At 36.6% G+C, this 14,677-nt stretch overlaps 2 protein-coding genes across 4 annotated transcripts in view; both read left to right on the forward strand.

Moving 5' to 3' along the window:
• The window catches only part of ARL13B (ARF like GTPase 13B), a 75,464-nt gene extending 71,381 nt beyond the window's left edge, over positions 1-4,083 (forward strand). The window contains exon 10 of one of the 2 annotated variants that reach the window (XM_080828274.1): positions 1,939-4,083. In XM_080828274.1, coding sequence (XP_080684400.1) covers positions 1,939-2,015 — 77 coding nt within the window. In that variant the 3' untranslated portion in view covers positions 2,016-4,083. The remainder of the gene's footprint in view (positions 1-1,938) is intronic. The other variant, XM_080828275.1, reaches the window with a different exon arrangement.
• A 3,600-nt stretch (positions 4,084-7,683) lies between these two features.
• NSUN3 (NOP2/Sun RNA methyltransferase 3) overlaps positions 7,684-14,677 on the forward strand; it is a 56,756-nt gene continuing 49,762 nt past the window's right edge. The window contains exons 1-2 of one of the 2 annotated variants that reach the window (XM_080821809.1): positions 7,684-7,865; positions 8,721-8,830. In XM_080821809.1, coding sequence (XP_080677935.1) covers positions 7,854-7,865; positions 8,721-8,830 — 122 coding nt within the window. In that variant the 5' untranslated portion in view covers positions 7,684-7,853. The remainder of the gene's footprint in view (positions 7,866-8,720; positions 8,831-14,677) is intronic. The other variant, XM_080821810.1, reaches the window with a different exon arrangement.

The raw sequence follows: 14,677 nt of genomic DNA on the forward strand, positions 1-14,677 counted from the left end.
TGTTTTGTTTTTGTCTGACATGGTGTATCAGGTGAAAGAAACTTCCTGAAGTTACTGAATTACTGAAATTGGCTTTCAGTAATATGGTGATGATGTGTGATGGAAAGAGAAGTGTTCTATATTTCTATGATTAGATCTCAGTCTTTTAGTGAGCCAGTCCCTCTGGACTCTGAATGTCACAAGAATTTTTCAGTTTTTTTCTTCCCCATTAGGTAGACAAAATGGGTAGTGCCAGCTGGAATTGGTGGTCTTCTTCCCCAGGTCAGTTAGGGTTTGATGATACCGCGGTAGGTTAGGCTCTAGTTAACTAGTTTTCCCTTAGGGTAGGCCTTGTGCCCCAAAACAGAGTGTTCTGGGGTATTTCAAAATGGTTTCTTTTTTTCCTCGCCTGCCAGAAGTGGGAGGGGATTTTTCTTCAATATTTGTTGTAGAAATTTGTTCATGTTCCTGGAGACAAATTTCACAATATCGCAGGAATCCTCATATGACTCAGTCTCCTTGGAGTTTTTAACTCTGAGATTTGTTCCTGCTAAGCCTCCAGCAACTCATCAAAGTTCAGGTTTTCCTAGCTGGGCAGTTTTCCTTCCTTTGGCAGTTTCCATTCATGAATATATGCTCTGGTAAACTGAAACTCCCTATATTTGCCTGTCTGTCTCCATTATTGGGGCGATGGTTTGTCTTGTGACCTCCCCTCTTATGGAAATGAGATGACTTGTCAATTTTGTAGTCTGTTCAGCTTTTTACTTCTTGTTAGGATGGAGTGGTGACTTCCAATCTCCTTAAATGCTGTTATGACTTTGTTAAATTAACATTTGTTAAGTAGGGCCCCTGGGTGTTAGATGGTAAGTCTTGGTTCAAAAAGGCCACAGGAGAAATTGAGACAGGAGAAATTTATTACTCACAGGTCCTGGAGGAAGTATGTGGCATACCTTGAGGTTTCCATGGAGGAGATCAAGGCAGGTTGCAGTCAGAAAGAGCTGCAGGAGCTGGGCCGTTAGCTAAAACCAGATTGGTGAATTCAAAACAAACAAACAAAAAATGTGGTTTTGTAAGCTCCATCAGGGTTTTATCTAACAGAAGGCTCTGGCAGGTGAGGGACACTGTTGATCACAAAGGGCATTGGGTAAGTTATATCAGGAACTTATATTTACTTGTGACGTTGCAGGCTGTTTTCTAGGGCATGTGCTCATTTAGGGCTAGTTGGCCAAACTCTCAATATATCTGAAACTGGAAACAGGACTCTAATACATTTTCAATATGTTTATTTCAAGTGATCCTAAAAATCTATGCTTCTAGAATAATTTTAAGGTAATAAGCTAGAAAATAATTACTTACTAAAGATTTACATATGCTATTAACTCTAAGCCAATTGATAATAATTAAGGGACAGGAGCTTATTAAGAAATGTAAAATAAGACTTTCTTTGTATCATATACACCTTAAATCACTGAATTACAGTGAAGCATCATTGTAAAATATTACTACTCACCAGAAAACTAAGATAATTAATTCTTTTTGCAAAATACCTACAAGTAATAACCATTGGATAAGAATATGGATGGTACAAATACTGACTTATCATGGCCTTGGCAAGAGCTTCCATAGATTTTTGAGTATTTATTTGTTTTACACTAATATGCACATGTAATCAGACCTAAAAATAATATATATGTATATATATTAGATAAAGCTTTTTATTAAATCAAGTAGAAATTAATTTATAATCTAGAGTTAGGAATTTATACTAGTGGTTATGTTTTGAATTTATTCAAGTTTTCTTGGATTTTTTTTTTTTTTTTTGATCTATTCTCCTCATCCATTATTCTACCCATCAAGTGAGAGCACCTTACTTTTTTAAAGGTGTTGGTTGGGAAATAATGAATTGTATCAAAAATTCTGATTTACCATACTATTTTTTGGTATCCCTTCTTTATGTAGATTTCTATGGAAAGCCACTGCCTCCGCTGGCTGTGCGACAGAGACCTAACAGTGATGCTCATGATGTGATTTCATAGCCAAGTCACATGGATGCACTAAATACAGGCAAGATCAACTAGAGGACATTCTTTCTCAAAGAAGAAAAGCCCTAAACATTCATGATTAGGGCAAGATAACCATAGCAATTTCAGTAACGAGTCAAACAGCCAAAGACCTGACTGATCTGACAATTACCCATGTTATTCACGGTTTAAAAAAAAAAAAAGGAAGCAAAATGATCAGTAGATGGGATGAGCATTTGAATCAAGTTAGCAGGAGTTATTGTTGACTCTGGATTTTACAGTCCCACTCATGGGCATATTCCTGAAGGAAAACCTTTTCGGAAAAAGAGCCAATGGACTCTGCACACTTTCTTTACTATTTGTTTAATAGTCTTTGTTACTGTGTCTTACACATTTTTTGTAAAATATATGTGCATGGAAGGGGAATCTTGGGAATTTATAACCTATGTTTTTAACTTTTTATATTTTTCTAAAACTTATAAGAATTTTAATTACTATGATATTGACTGCACTTTTCTATAAATGCTTTGTTTAACGGAAATGGAGTTGATTTACTTGACATACATGAACTATACAAACAGGACATATTTATATGGTTTTAGGTATGTTTTATAATAGTATTGTTCTTGAAATGTACATCCTAATTTTACCTAATTTAAAATAATACCTTTTAAAACTAGTTTCTTAGATCTTTATTCTTCCAAATTACGTTATCTGAAAATACTACCCAAGCAGGGTTCATTTTGTTGTTGTTTGCTTTTTTTTTTTTTTGTGATGATTGCAATAAATGAAAGACACTTGAAATACTTTCTTGATCTAAATGCTTTTTAAATTAATAAAAATGTTATGTGAGATATTATTAAAATTTTCAATGAACACCTCTTTTATGGTATAGACTTTTTCAGATCATGGTGCTCGTTGTCACTCCCTCATTCTGTCAGAAGCTGCAGTGACTCTTTTATTCTAATTCTTTTGTGCCTTGAAAATAAAGGCAAGAAGACTGAAAAAGACACTGTGGGTACAAACACTTGGTTTTATAACTAGGAAATGCTTGAGTACTAAGTCAGTAAGAATAAAAAAGTTGGTTTAAAATTATTTTTATAAAGAAAGAATTCAAAAATTATTTCTCCATTTAAAATAATAGCACTTCCCTTGCACTGAAGAATGGCATCTATAGGATTCTCTATTTAAGCAAACTTTTAGAAATATATTTTGAGTATTAGATCATAATTTGCACTTAATTAAAAGTATATACATTTATATCAAGGTGAAAATGTTATAAACAACATGAATCCTATCACCTTGTTAAAATAGTAAGTTTGGTTAACTTGTACTGACAACAAACATACACTAGTATCTAACAGTAATAAGATTAAGTACATCTAAAGCAGTTTAATGTGATTATTTTACTTTGGAGCATCACATTTAGTCACATTTTTTAAGTCCTTGAACTTTCATTAGTTGGGTCACTTATTACTCTAGTCAGCATCATAATGCAGTCTTTTGAAGTTTTGTGCATAGGACACCAGGCACACTGAGTAAAAAGCATTCTGCTTCAGATAGAAAATTCATAACAGCCTAAATTTGATAGGTAGCTGAAATGTAAGCAAAAGCAACACAGGAAGACAAATGTAAATTTTGAACTGGATTTTAGAGTAAAACTTATTTGTATATCTTTTTGGTTCTTGTTTGTAACATTTACATTTATTCATTTTTCTAAATACTAAACTTATACTTTTGTCATCCTTTTAATTTTCATCTAGTTTGAGAGTAAATAAAAGTTTAAACACTTTTTGTTTCCTGTAAGTGATTACTGTAGTGTGCAATAATACTGAATTCATTTATTAAAAATAAATAAAAATGATTTTTGAAATGAAATATATGATACAGTGAAATAAATGTTTTATATATCTCTCAAAAATTAATTTGTATTCCTAAAGCATTCTAAAGATATTTTAAAAGAAGTTTTGTAAATCCAGGTTGCTTTTAACAAGTAAATGCCTATTTTGTTATATGCTGCATTTTTATTCTTAATCATCATGGATTATGACATTTTCACACAATAAAAATAATTTATATCAGTATGCAGTTTTGCTTTTCATTTGATAAATTTAAGTGATTTCTTTTTGGTAAGAAAATAGAAAAGGAATTTTCAGATATGACTGTTGGAAGAAATCTTAAGTCGATAGATTAAAATAATGACTTTATTTTACATGAAAACTTTTTTCTCTGTACAAGTTTTCATATATATGGGAAGGAATACTGTCATTTTTTTTTTTAAAGATTTTATTTATTTATTTGACAGACGGAGATCTGAGAGGCTGAGAGGCAGGCAGAGAGAGAGGAAGGGAAGCAGGCTCCCTGCTGAGCAGAGAGCCCGATGTGGGGCTCTATCCCAGGACCCTGGGATCACGACCTGACCCGAAGGCAGAGGCTTTAACCCACTGAGCCACCCAGGCTCCCCAGGAATAATGTCATTTTAAATGCAACTAAAAATATATCACCTCATGATCCTAGATGATACAATGTCTGTCTTTTTTTAAAATTACTTACCCAAAGATACATATTTTTACTTATTTAAAAGATAATTCTATATGCCCCAAAGGCATATATAACATGCATACAATATTGCATGTAATTGATATTAAATAATGAATTTTTTAGAGTTATTGGTTGTATGTTTTCCTCAATTTTTCAAATGAGTTTTTAAAATTTTGCTTACTTTATTTTATTTTTTTAAAGATTTTATTTATTTGAAACACAGAGAGAGTACAAGCAGGGGGAACGGCAGGCAGAGGGAGAGGGAGAAGCAGACTCTGCTGAGCAGGGAGCCTGACGTGGGGCTTGATCCCAGGGTCCAGGGCCCAGGGTCCTGGGATTATGACTTGAGCCAAAGGCAGATGCTTAACCAACTGAGCCACCCAGGTGCCCCCAAATTTTGCTGCTTTTATGATGGGAGAATCAAACATAATTTTGTAAAAATTAAGTGCTATGCTTTCTGCAAGCTTTAAATTAAATGGTCTTTTCAGTGTGAAACAAAGGACTTAATATGTAAAACTTTCTTAAGATTTTATTTTTTTGAGAGAGAACATACACATGAGCAGATCTGGAGGGCAGAGGGAGAGGGAGTGGGAGAAGGAGGAAATAAGACTCCTTGTGTTGAGTACTGAGCCCTTCATTGGGCTAAGTCGCAGGAGCCATGAGATCATGCACGACCTGAGCCAAAACCAAGAGTCAGATTCTCAACTAACTGAGCCACCCAGGAGCTCCTGTAAAATGTATTTTGAATAGCCCATAAATAGATAATCTGTAGAATATGCCCTTTTTTTTGCAGCTGATCTCTAAGTATTCATTTATTATGATAATTTATTTTATTTGCTACTTGGTTCTATATGGTATGCTATTCATGTTACTAAATTTTTCCCATTCTGCACTGAAGAAACTTAATACTTTTTGGTGTCAAAACCTTATCAAAAGTGAAACTTCTTATACAAATAAAGCTGTAGCTTATAAACTTTATTATCTTAGGCTTTAATACTTAAGTTTTTCTCTAAGTGGAGTAGACTTTGCAAGTGAGATTCTGCTAATACCATTTATCAACAAATATATTCCAGCTGATCCAAAGAACAATTTAGATATTTGGAGATTTACATTAAAGTATGATTAGAGGGGCACCTTGGCACCTTGGTGGCTAAGTTAAGCATCTGCCTTCAGGTCAGTATGCCTTTGGCTCAGGTCATGATCTCAGGGTCCTGGGATTGAGCCCCACATAGGACCTCCAGTCAGTCAGTGGTGAATTTGCTTCTCCCTCTCCCTCTGTGATCTCTCTTGCTTTCTCTCTCTCAAATAAATAAGTAAAATCTAAAAAAATACATATATATACATATGATTATAAACTATCAAAATAATCCATTAGCTTTGTGGAAACAATAATGGAAACCTGTTTTTTGGGGGGAAAGAAATAGGAAATCAGAAGTGAATTTTCTTTAATGAAGGGAATCTGCTTATAATTGAAGGAAAGATAGGAAGAAAATTATTTGCTTGTTTAGAGCCCGAGTTGTAAATTCTGTGTGCTAATTAGTAAAGCAGAATTTATGACCTAGGTAAATGAATCAGTGGCCTCTAGATTTGTATAATATATCTTTTCCAGTAATATTTAAGTTATTGTATTAATATTATAATATTAAGTTATTGTATTAGTTTGGTAGATCTGCCATACTCCCAAAGACTGGGTGGATCAAACAACAGGAATTAATTTTCTCACATTCCTGAAGTCTGGAAGTCCAGGATCAACCTGGAACCTTATTGGCAGGACTGGTTTCTTCTGAAACTCCTCTCCTTGGCTTATAGATGGCCTGCTTCTCCCTGTTTTCTCCTGTGGTCTTTCCACTGTATGTGTTTATCCCTAGTGTCTCAGGGTTTAAGTTTCCTCTTTTTATAAGGATACTAGTCAGATTAGATTAGGACCCACCCTAAAGGTCCTTTTTAATTTAATCACCTCTGGATAGACTTTCTAAATACAGTCATATTCTCAGGTATTAGGACTTAGGGCTTCAGTATGTGAATTTTGAGGGGATAAGTTTCAGCTCATAATTAACACACATATTCTGCACTTTGTACATATACCTCCCCTTAAGGTTTTGTTTTTTTTTTAAAGATTTGATAAAATTAAATTAAAATACAAGTTACTTCCCAATTTACTTCCCAATCCCATTGGATTCTATGATAGAGTTTGTACACACCACTTTGGAGGCCTAAAATAATAAAATGAGAGCCTCAGCTAATAAGCTATTCTCCTGACATGATAGTTCGAGATTGCCTGTAACTAAGCTTTGTTCTCCTGCTTTGATGGTGGATTTCTCTGTTGTGTTTTTCTGCCATTCATTTTAAGGAGCGAATGGTCTCTTGATGGTGGATTGTTTTACTCAAAATGATTTTCACTAAATATCACGGACCATATGAAGCATTGATTTCTTGATGAATTGCTGATTGCTGTTACAAGGGAAGAATTAAAAAGTAACACTAAAAGAGCAAATAAAGTGCTGTTCCTATTAGAATGGGTGTAATACTTTCCTCAGCACATGTAACACTGCCCTTAGTAAAGGTGGGTGGGAGGCTACTGTGTAGGGTCATTTTGGTCTTCAGGCAGTTGTATCAGAACGTGATGATCATAATCTTGAAGACCATGATAGTAAAAATAATGCACAGCAGCAGCTAACATTTAGGCGTTTACTGTTTCCTAGCCTTTGTGGTAAGTGCTTTACTGTATTTCAATTAAACATTTAACCATCTCCGTTAAAAGAGGGATTATCCCCATTGTCCATCTCTAGGAAATACATGCCTTATTTCTTCATCATATCATCCCCATTACCCTTAGTTCTGAATATCTGAGCTAAAGGCGGGGGGGGGTAATCAAATTTGATGGATTAGTAGCCTCTGAGAACATTTTACAACAATGGTCATTATACAAAACCCAATACAAATTAACATTTTTTTTTTTTACTAAGCCACAAGCACACACTAGCTTCTGTTCAGTGAAACGCTTCACTGGAAGCTTCCAGCCACTCAAGGCTCCGCCCAAGGGTCAAGCGACGCCCTCGGTAGTAAGCACCGCCTCCACCAGCAGCCGGCGGAAGTAACTTTGCGCGCTCGTGCCTCTCGCGGGACCTACACCACTTTTGGCGAGATTTCGACTAGGAGGGCAAACCAGTATCTCGCGGGAAGTTGAACCGGAAAAGCGAGGGATAGAAGGGCCAGTGGGTGAAGCTCGATGTGAGGCTGTGCTTTTGATTTCCTGGAGGTTTTAGGTGCTGGGTCGTGTAGATCTCTTGCCTGGCATCTTGCGGCGGGATAATGTTGACCCGGGTGAGGGCTGGCACTCGACTGGGAGCCTCTGACTAAATCACTTTGCGGGCCGAGGTGGCGAGGGAGGGGTTCGGGATGGGGGAACTTCGCGAGCTGTTGGCTTCTCTGGCTTCACAGTTCAAGGCCCTGGTGTAATGCTGAATGCTCGAACGCTTTCTCTTGAGCGTTCTCTGCTGTTTTCTCCCAAGACTCACCTGTGCCCCACGTAACTTGGTTGCAGTCCAGCCTGCAGAGCTGAATACCTGCTCCTTTCAGCTTTGAGCAGAATGCAAGCTCCTCAGGATATGAGACTCACTGCTTTATCCTGGGACCCTAGAACAGTATTACGTGGTAATACCTCGCTAAACTTTGGATGAGTAAATGAAACAGAATTGCAAGGAAGTTTACACAGGAAGCGAGCGACTTTTTTTTTTTTTCCGAAGTAACCTTTTAATTTTAGAATAATTTTACATTTACCAGAAAGTTGCAAAGATAATACTAATTTCCATAGGCTTTTCACTCAGTTTCCCCAAATGTTAGTACCTAGAGTCGCTTAGTTTTGTTTCTTTGACGCAGCTTCTGTTAAGGCCACTAACTTTTTTTTTTTTTAAACGCCACAAAGCCTTTAACCTTTGCTTTACATATGAGCAATAATTATTTGAAGAAACCCTTTATGAAACCCTTTATGAAAAGAAACGCTTTATGAAAAAAGAAACCTTTTTTCATAACTACAGTGTTGTTATATTTGAGGTAATGCTTCCTTGAAAGAACTAATAATAATCATAAAACATTTTCTTAAGGAAAAAAACTGCTAATTTGAAGCTTAATAAATTTGTAATATCAGATTGTGTCAGCAACATTTTCTTATCATCATAGCTGAAAGCAAAATCAGAGGGGAAGCTTGCAAAACAGATTTGCAAAGTTGTATTGGATCATTTTGAGAAACAGTATTCCAAAGAACTTGGAGATGCCTGGAATACAGTAAGGTTAGTATAATTCATCTCTTGACGCTTTATGATAGAACAGGAAATAAACCCTTTTGGGGGGAGGGGTGCTTGAGGATAAAAGATAAAGGAATCTAAATCTGGGTGCCCTTTTCCTACAGAGACTAAAGAGAAGAACTGAAGAAATAGATGGAATCATAGGAAAATGAAACGAGGAGAAAGAAAACTTTGTAGTAATAGTAAGGAAAAAATTGTTAGAGCCTTGCCTTGAGCAATTGTCTTAATCTTTGAAACAGGAATGCCCACCAATTTGACAAAATTAATTGTACTGTAACAGAAAAACCTTAAAACTTTTGAGGGTATTTGACTAGTTTCTGAAAATTCAGAAGATAATTAGTCTTTAAAGCTGGCACAGCTGTGTCTTAGCTAGAGTCATTTTATTTGGTTATATTTCTTTCCTGTGTTTTTGGCAGGCTATGTTTTGAACACATGTACACACACACACACAAATTCTTTAAATGTATTGAAAACAGCTTTCATGCATAGAAGTAAGTGAGGTAAGTTTGATTTCTATGCTTAGTGACTTTTGCCTTTGGTCAGAATGTTATTCCATGGGTTCTTCACATTGAGGTTTTTTTTTTCTTTTTCAATTTTTATTTAAATTCTAATTAGTTAATATATAGTGTCATATTGGTTTTGGGAGTAGAATTTAGTGGTTCATCACCTGCATATAGCAACCAGTACTCAGCACAAGTGCCCTTTCTAATGCCCATCACCCATTTAGCTTCTCCCCCATTCACCTCTTTTCCAGCAACCCTGTCTGTTCTCTATAGTTAAGAGTCTTATGGTTTGCTTTTCTCTCTTTTTTTTTCCCTTCCCTGTGTCATCTTGTTTCTTAAATTCCACATACAAGTGAAATTATATGGTATTTATCTTTCTCTGGCTGACTTACTTTGCTTAGCATAATACATTCTAGTTCCATCATTGCAAATGGCAAGATTTCATTCTTTTTGATGACTGAGTAATATTATGTATATATATAAGTGTGCACACACACACACACCCCACATCTTCTTTATTCATCAGTTGGTGGACAGTTGGACTCTTTCCATAGTTTGGCTATTGTTGATAATGCTGTTATAAACATCAGGGTGCATGTGCCCCTTCAGATCAGTATGTTTGTATCCTTTGGTTAAATTCCTGAAGTAGTGCACTTGCTGGATCATAGGGTAGTTCTATTTTTAACTTTTTGAGGAACCTCCGTGCTGTTTCCCAGAGTGGCTGTCCCAGTTTTGTTCTCACCAACACTGCAAGACTGCAAGACGGTTCCCCTTTCTCTGCATCCTCACCAATATCTCTTGTTTCCTGAGTTGTTGATTTTAGCCTTTCTGACAGGTGTGAGGTGGTATCTCATTGTGGTTTTGATTTGTGTTTCTCTGATGCCGAATGATGTTGAGCATCTTTTCATGTGCCTGTTGGCCATCTCTGTGTCTTTGGAAAAATGTCTATTCATGTCTTCTGCCATTTCATAACTGGGTTAAATGTTTTTTGGGTGTTAAGTTTGATAAGTTCTGTATGTATTTTGGACTTTTTATGAGATACGTCATTGGCAAATATTTTCTCCCATTCTGAAGGTTGCCTTTTAGTTTCATTGATTATTTCCTTGGCTGTGCAGAAGCTTTTTATCTTGATGAAATCCTAATAGTTCATTTTTTTTCTTTTGTTTCCCTTGCCTCCATTGAGTTCTTATATAGTATATTCCATGCCCTGTGGAATATAAAGAGCAAGACAGTCCCCATATCCAGTTTGCCTGCAGTCTGGTGTTCATGGGGGATAAGGAGGCTGGTTCAAACTATATGAACTATTAATTCCATAAATATCCTGATAGAAATAGGCAGGAGAACCTTGTCTTATTTAACAAAGACTGAGGGTGCCAGCAAAGACCTGAGGAGAAGCCAGCCTTTGGTGACCTAACAGGAGTTATCTTAGCAAAAAGAACTAGATAATTTAGGCTGAAAGAAGAGGGAGCACTGCTTCTGAAGCGAGGGACGAGAGTCCAGTACATACTGCACAGGAAAAAAAAGGTTATGTAGCTATAGACAATGGATTCAGTCACATTGTTGTCTTATTAATCTCTTTTTGGATAAACTCAATAACGCCTTCTCACTTAAAAGGACAACTTTAAGCACTTTTTTTTTAAACAAATGAAGTATTGACTGATAATAAAGTCTGAGGTGGTTCTGAGATAATTTTAGGACAAATTATACTGTTTTAGAAACTTGTAAATACTGTAATATGAAAAAATAGTTTGTGGTTGTGGTTTTTATTTCGAAACTAGATTTTTATTTTTATTTATTTTTTAAAAGATTTATTTGACAGAGACACAGCAAGAGAGGGAACACAAGCAGGGGGAGCAGGAGAGGGAGAAGCAGGCTTCCCAGTGAGCAGGGAGCCCAATGCAGGGCTCTATCCCAGGACTCTGGGATAATGACCTGAGCCAAAGACAGACCCTTAACGACTGAGTGACCCAGGCACCCCCAAAACTGGATTTTAAAATGGGTAGCTTCTGTCACAGAGAAAAAAGAAGAATGATAGTGGAGTGTAATAAATTCATTATGTTTTTAGTATGTAAAGTTACTCCCATAGAGTAGCCAGACAACCACACATCTACTGCATGCTTATTATGTACCAGATAGTATTGGCTTTATGTGATCCTCAGAACAAAGCTCTGAGGTTTGTTTCCTATTCTTCACATAATGAAACCACATGCGTTTAAGTAACTTCCCAAGTTTACATAAGTGCCCGAGCAGGGATCTGTATCTAGGCTTTCTGGTTCAAGAACTTCCACTGCCTAACTCCTAATTTCACACCTGGGTATAATTAGACATTCATGGATGATTTAAAAAAAAATGTTTTTTAAAGGGATAGTGTCTTCAGATTTTACAGTAGTCTGGCTGCCCATACCCTGTAGTGAGTTATTTTTCTGTTTAATGTGCTCAGATGGATTTATAAGTTATTGTTTGACCGTACATTAAATGAGCAGTGAACCTCAAATCCATTTAATTAGCTGTGCCTTCTGCTTCATCTACCTTTTTGTTGGGTTTTCATGGTGGTTTAAGTTTTGCATAAATGTGCTAAATTTGCCATGGGCAGAATAAAGGCTGAGCTCAGAAAGTAGTCTGAACATGGAAGATGGCATGGGGAAGTAAGAACAAATATATATATTTTTTAAACTTTTATTTGGAATGTCACCCTTGAAGAGTGTATTTACTTCCAGAGAAAGGTGAGTGCATTTTTGTCTTCTACCTGGAAAGTGATTTACTTATTTTTAGTTTCCTTTCTTATCTAAGAGATGTGGATAATGGGGAAGATTTAGTATTTACTTAAATTTTATTTTTTTGTAATAACCTTTTTTACAAGTCACCCTCTGACTAGCCCTTTAAAGTTGTTTACAGTGAGTTTAAGTTTTGCTCCTCTCATTGCCTATTTATGTTTCAGGGAAGCCCTTTCATGGCATGGCTTTGAACATCCCTCATTATGCTGCCATCTCAAGCTGTGCAGTCCTCTCTTTAAGCTTTGTTCCATACTTCCCAGTGTTTTCTGGTAACTTCAGTTAGTTTGATACTAGGCAATCTCAGAAGCATGTTATTTTCCCTTCTAAACCTATGTTGTCATTTGCCACTTGCATATTTTTTCTCACTTGTTGAAGTTACCACCATCAATATGTTTTCTCTTTTCTTCTCCAGACCTTCAAGGTAAGGAATGAGCCTTAATCAAAAATAAGTCTGACATTTGCCCTCAGCTCCTGGGAGGTTATCTCTAAGCCCTTGAAATGTCCTGCCCAAGAGTGTCCTTGTTTACTTGGGGGATTGGGCCACACTGGAAAGTCTAAACTGTGACTTATGGTGGGGGCTGTGGGCCATGGTATCAACTTGGCTTTCCACCTCTGACCTCCAGAGGAGTTGGAAACTAAAGATTAGCCCGTTGATCATGTTTGCGTGACTGGGCCCCAATAAAATCTAGACACCACGCTTTTGGTGAGCCTTCCTACTTGGCGGTATTCTTACGCATGTGGTCATACATTGTTGCTGGGGAAAGTTGTCCTTGCCCATGATTCCACTGGAAAGCACATGTAGAAGCTTCATGCTTTGAACTTTCCTGTACTCTGCACCATGTATCTCTTACCTTGACTGACCTTGATAGTTTGGCAGCTCCCAAACTATGGACTGCCATACACTACTACTCTGCCCCCTCATAATCTAAATGCCCACCAAATGCTTTTGCTTCTTCCTGAGAAATTTCTTCATTCGGATTTCATTTGTAACCGCTTTATTACTGTTTAGTTAAGCTTGCATCATTTCTTATTTGGCATATTGCAGTAGTCCCTTTCCATAGTCTCCTACCTTTAGTATTTATTTGTTGGCTTATATGTAACCACTTTTATGACATTGTCTGCTAGGCAGTGTTCTAGTCACTTTATGAATACTAACATAATCCTCTGTACAGTCTTCTAAGATAGTTGTTACTATTTACACTTTACAGATAGGAAAGCTGAGCATATGGGGGCTAATTAACTTGCCTAATGGAACAGAGCTCACATTTGGAGGAGCTTTGGGAGTTTGTCTTACCCTCTGTCCTGCTGCTTCTCAGTACCATCGTATTCCATTGTGCCACTCCTGGAGTAGAAGCCTCCTCTGCTCCCCAGTGTCTGCAGTATTATGTTTGAACTAAATATCTTAGCATGACTAGACTGGATTCTTCATCCCTTTGGGATTGTGTATGCTATTCCCTCTGCCAGGAATGACCCTCTCCTTTTTCCCTCTGTACAGTGGTTAAAATATGCATTCAAATCCTGCCTTTGCATCTTGTAACATATGACCTAGATAGGTTACTTAACATCTCTGCCCCTCACTATCTTTATGTGTAAAATAGGATCTAATTCATATAATTATTTGGGAAGATAAAATGATTTTATATATATGCAAATTTTAGAATATTGTTTGACATATAGTAAGCCCTCGATATGTGTTAGCATTATTTTTATTACTGTTACTGTTTTTAACCAATTCTCCATCAACCTGATCCATATATACTAGACAAAATTAGTTCTGCCTTGTGTTTCCATTGCATTTTGTTGATAACAGCTATTGTAATTCTTTTGAGATTGTGTTGTCATAATTTTATTAAGTTGTCTTTTCTGACAAGGGTCTTGAAGAACCCATACCTTAAGACTTGAGCAAGTCATCCACTTATTCACAATTTAGTGTTTATAAACCGAGTACTGTTTTAAGCACTGGGTATACAAAGATGGATTATATATATTCTGCCTTCAGTTGTATATGAGGGGAGGATTAATTGGAAATCTTTATTAGACACTTTTCTCCAGAGTTCACATAGTTCATATATAGAGGGGAAAAAATACAGCAGGTTGCATTAGCAGAATCTGTGAATGAGATGGAGTAGGATGGTTGGGGAAAACAGAAATGAGCTCTCTATTTCTGTTTTGTCCCTTATGTTAGCTTTACACAAATATTCAACCTTACTTTGTGCAAATCCCTATGAAGTAGTAACTTTTAGCCCCTTTAAAAGTTGTAAGTTAGAAAGTACCAATTTTAATGTCCAGTCTAGGCCTGTGATACTAAAATCCATCTTTGTCCTCTACCAAGTGTGCTGCTATGCAGGGTGTGGAGTCCCAGCCCTGGGAGTGTATGCACATGTCTCCTGATACAAGGGATTCCTTGTATGCAGTATTTTCACCTTAGGTTGGTCTCTACCAGAAACGCAAACCATCACTTAGGACTTCTAGTTGAGCTACTGTGAATAACAAATATGGATGTAGATTGCTTTCTATGAGAAGCACTAAAGAAACAATGCCAAGAAAGAGTACGA

Source organism: Martes martes (genome assembly GCF_963455335.1).
Source record: "Martes martes genome assembly, chromosome: 1".
Lineage (NCBI taxonomy): Eukaryota > Metazoa > Chordata > Mammalia > Carnivora > Mustelidae > Martes > Martes martes.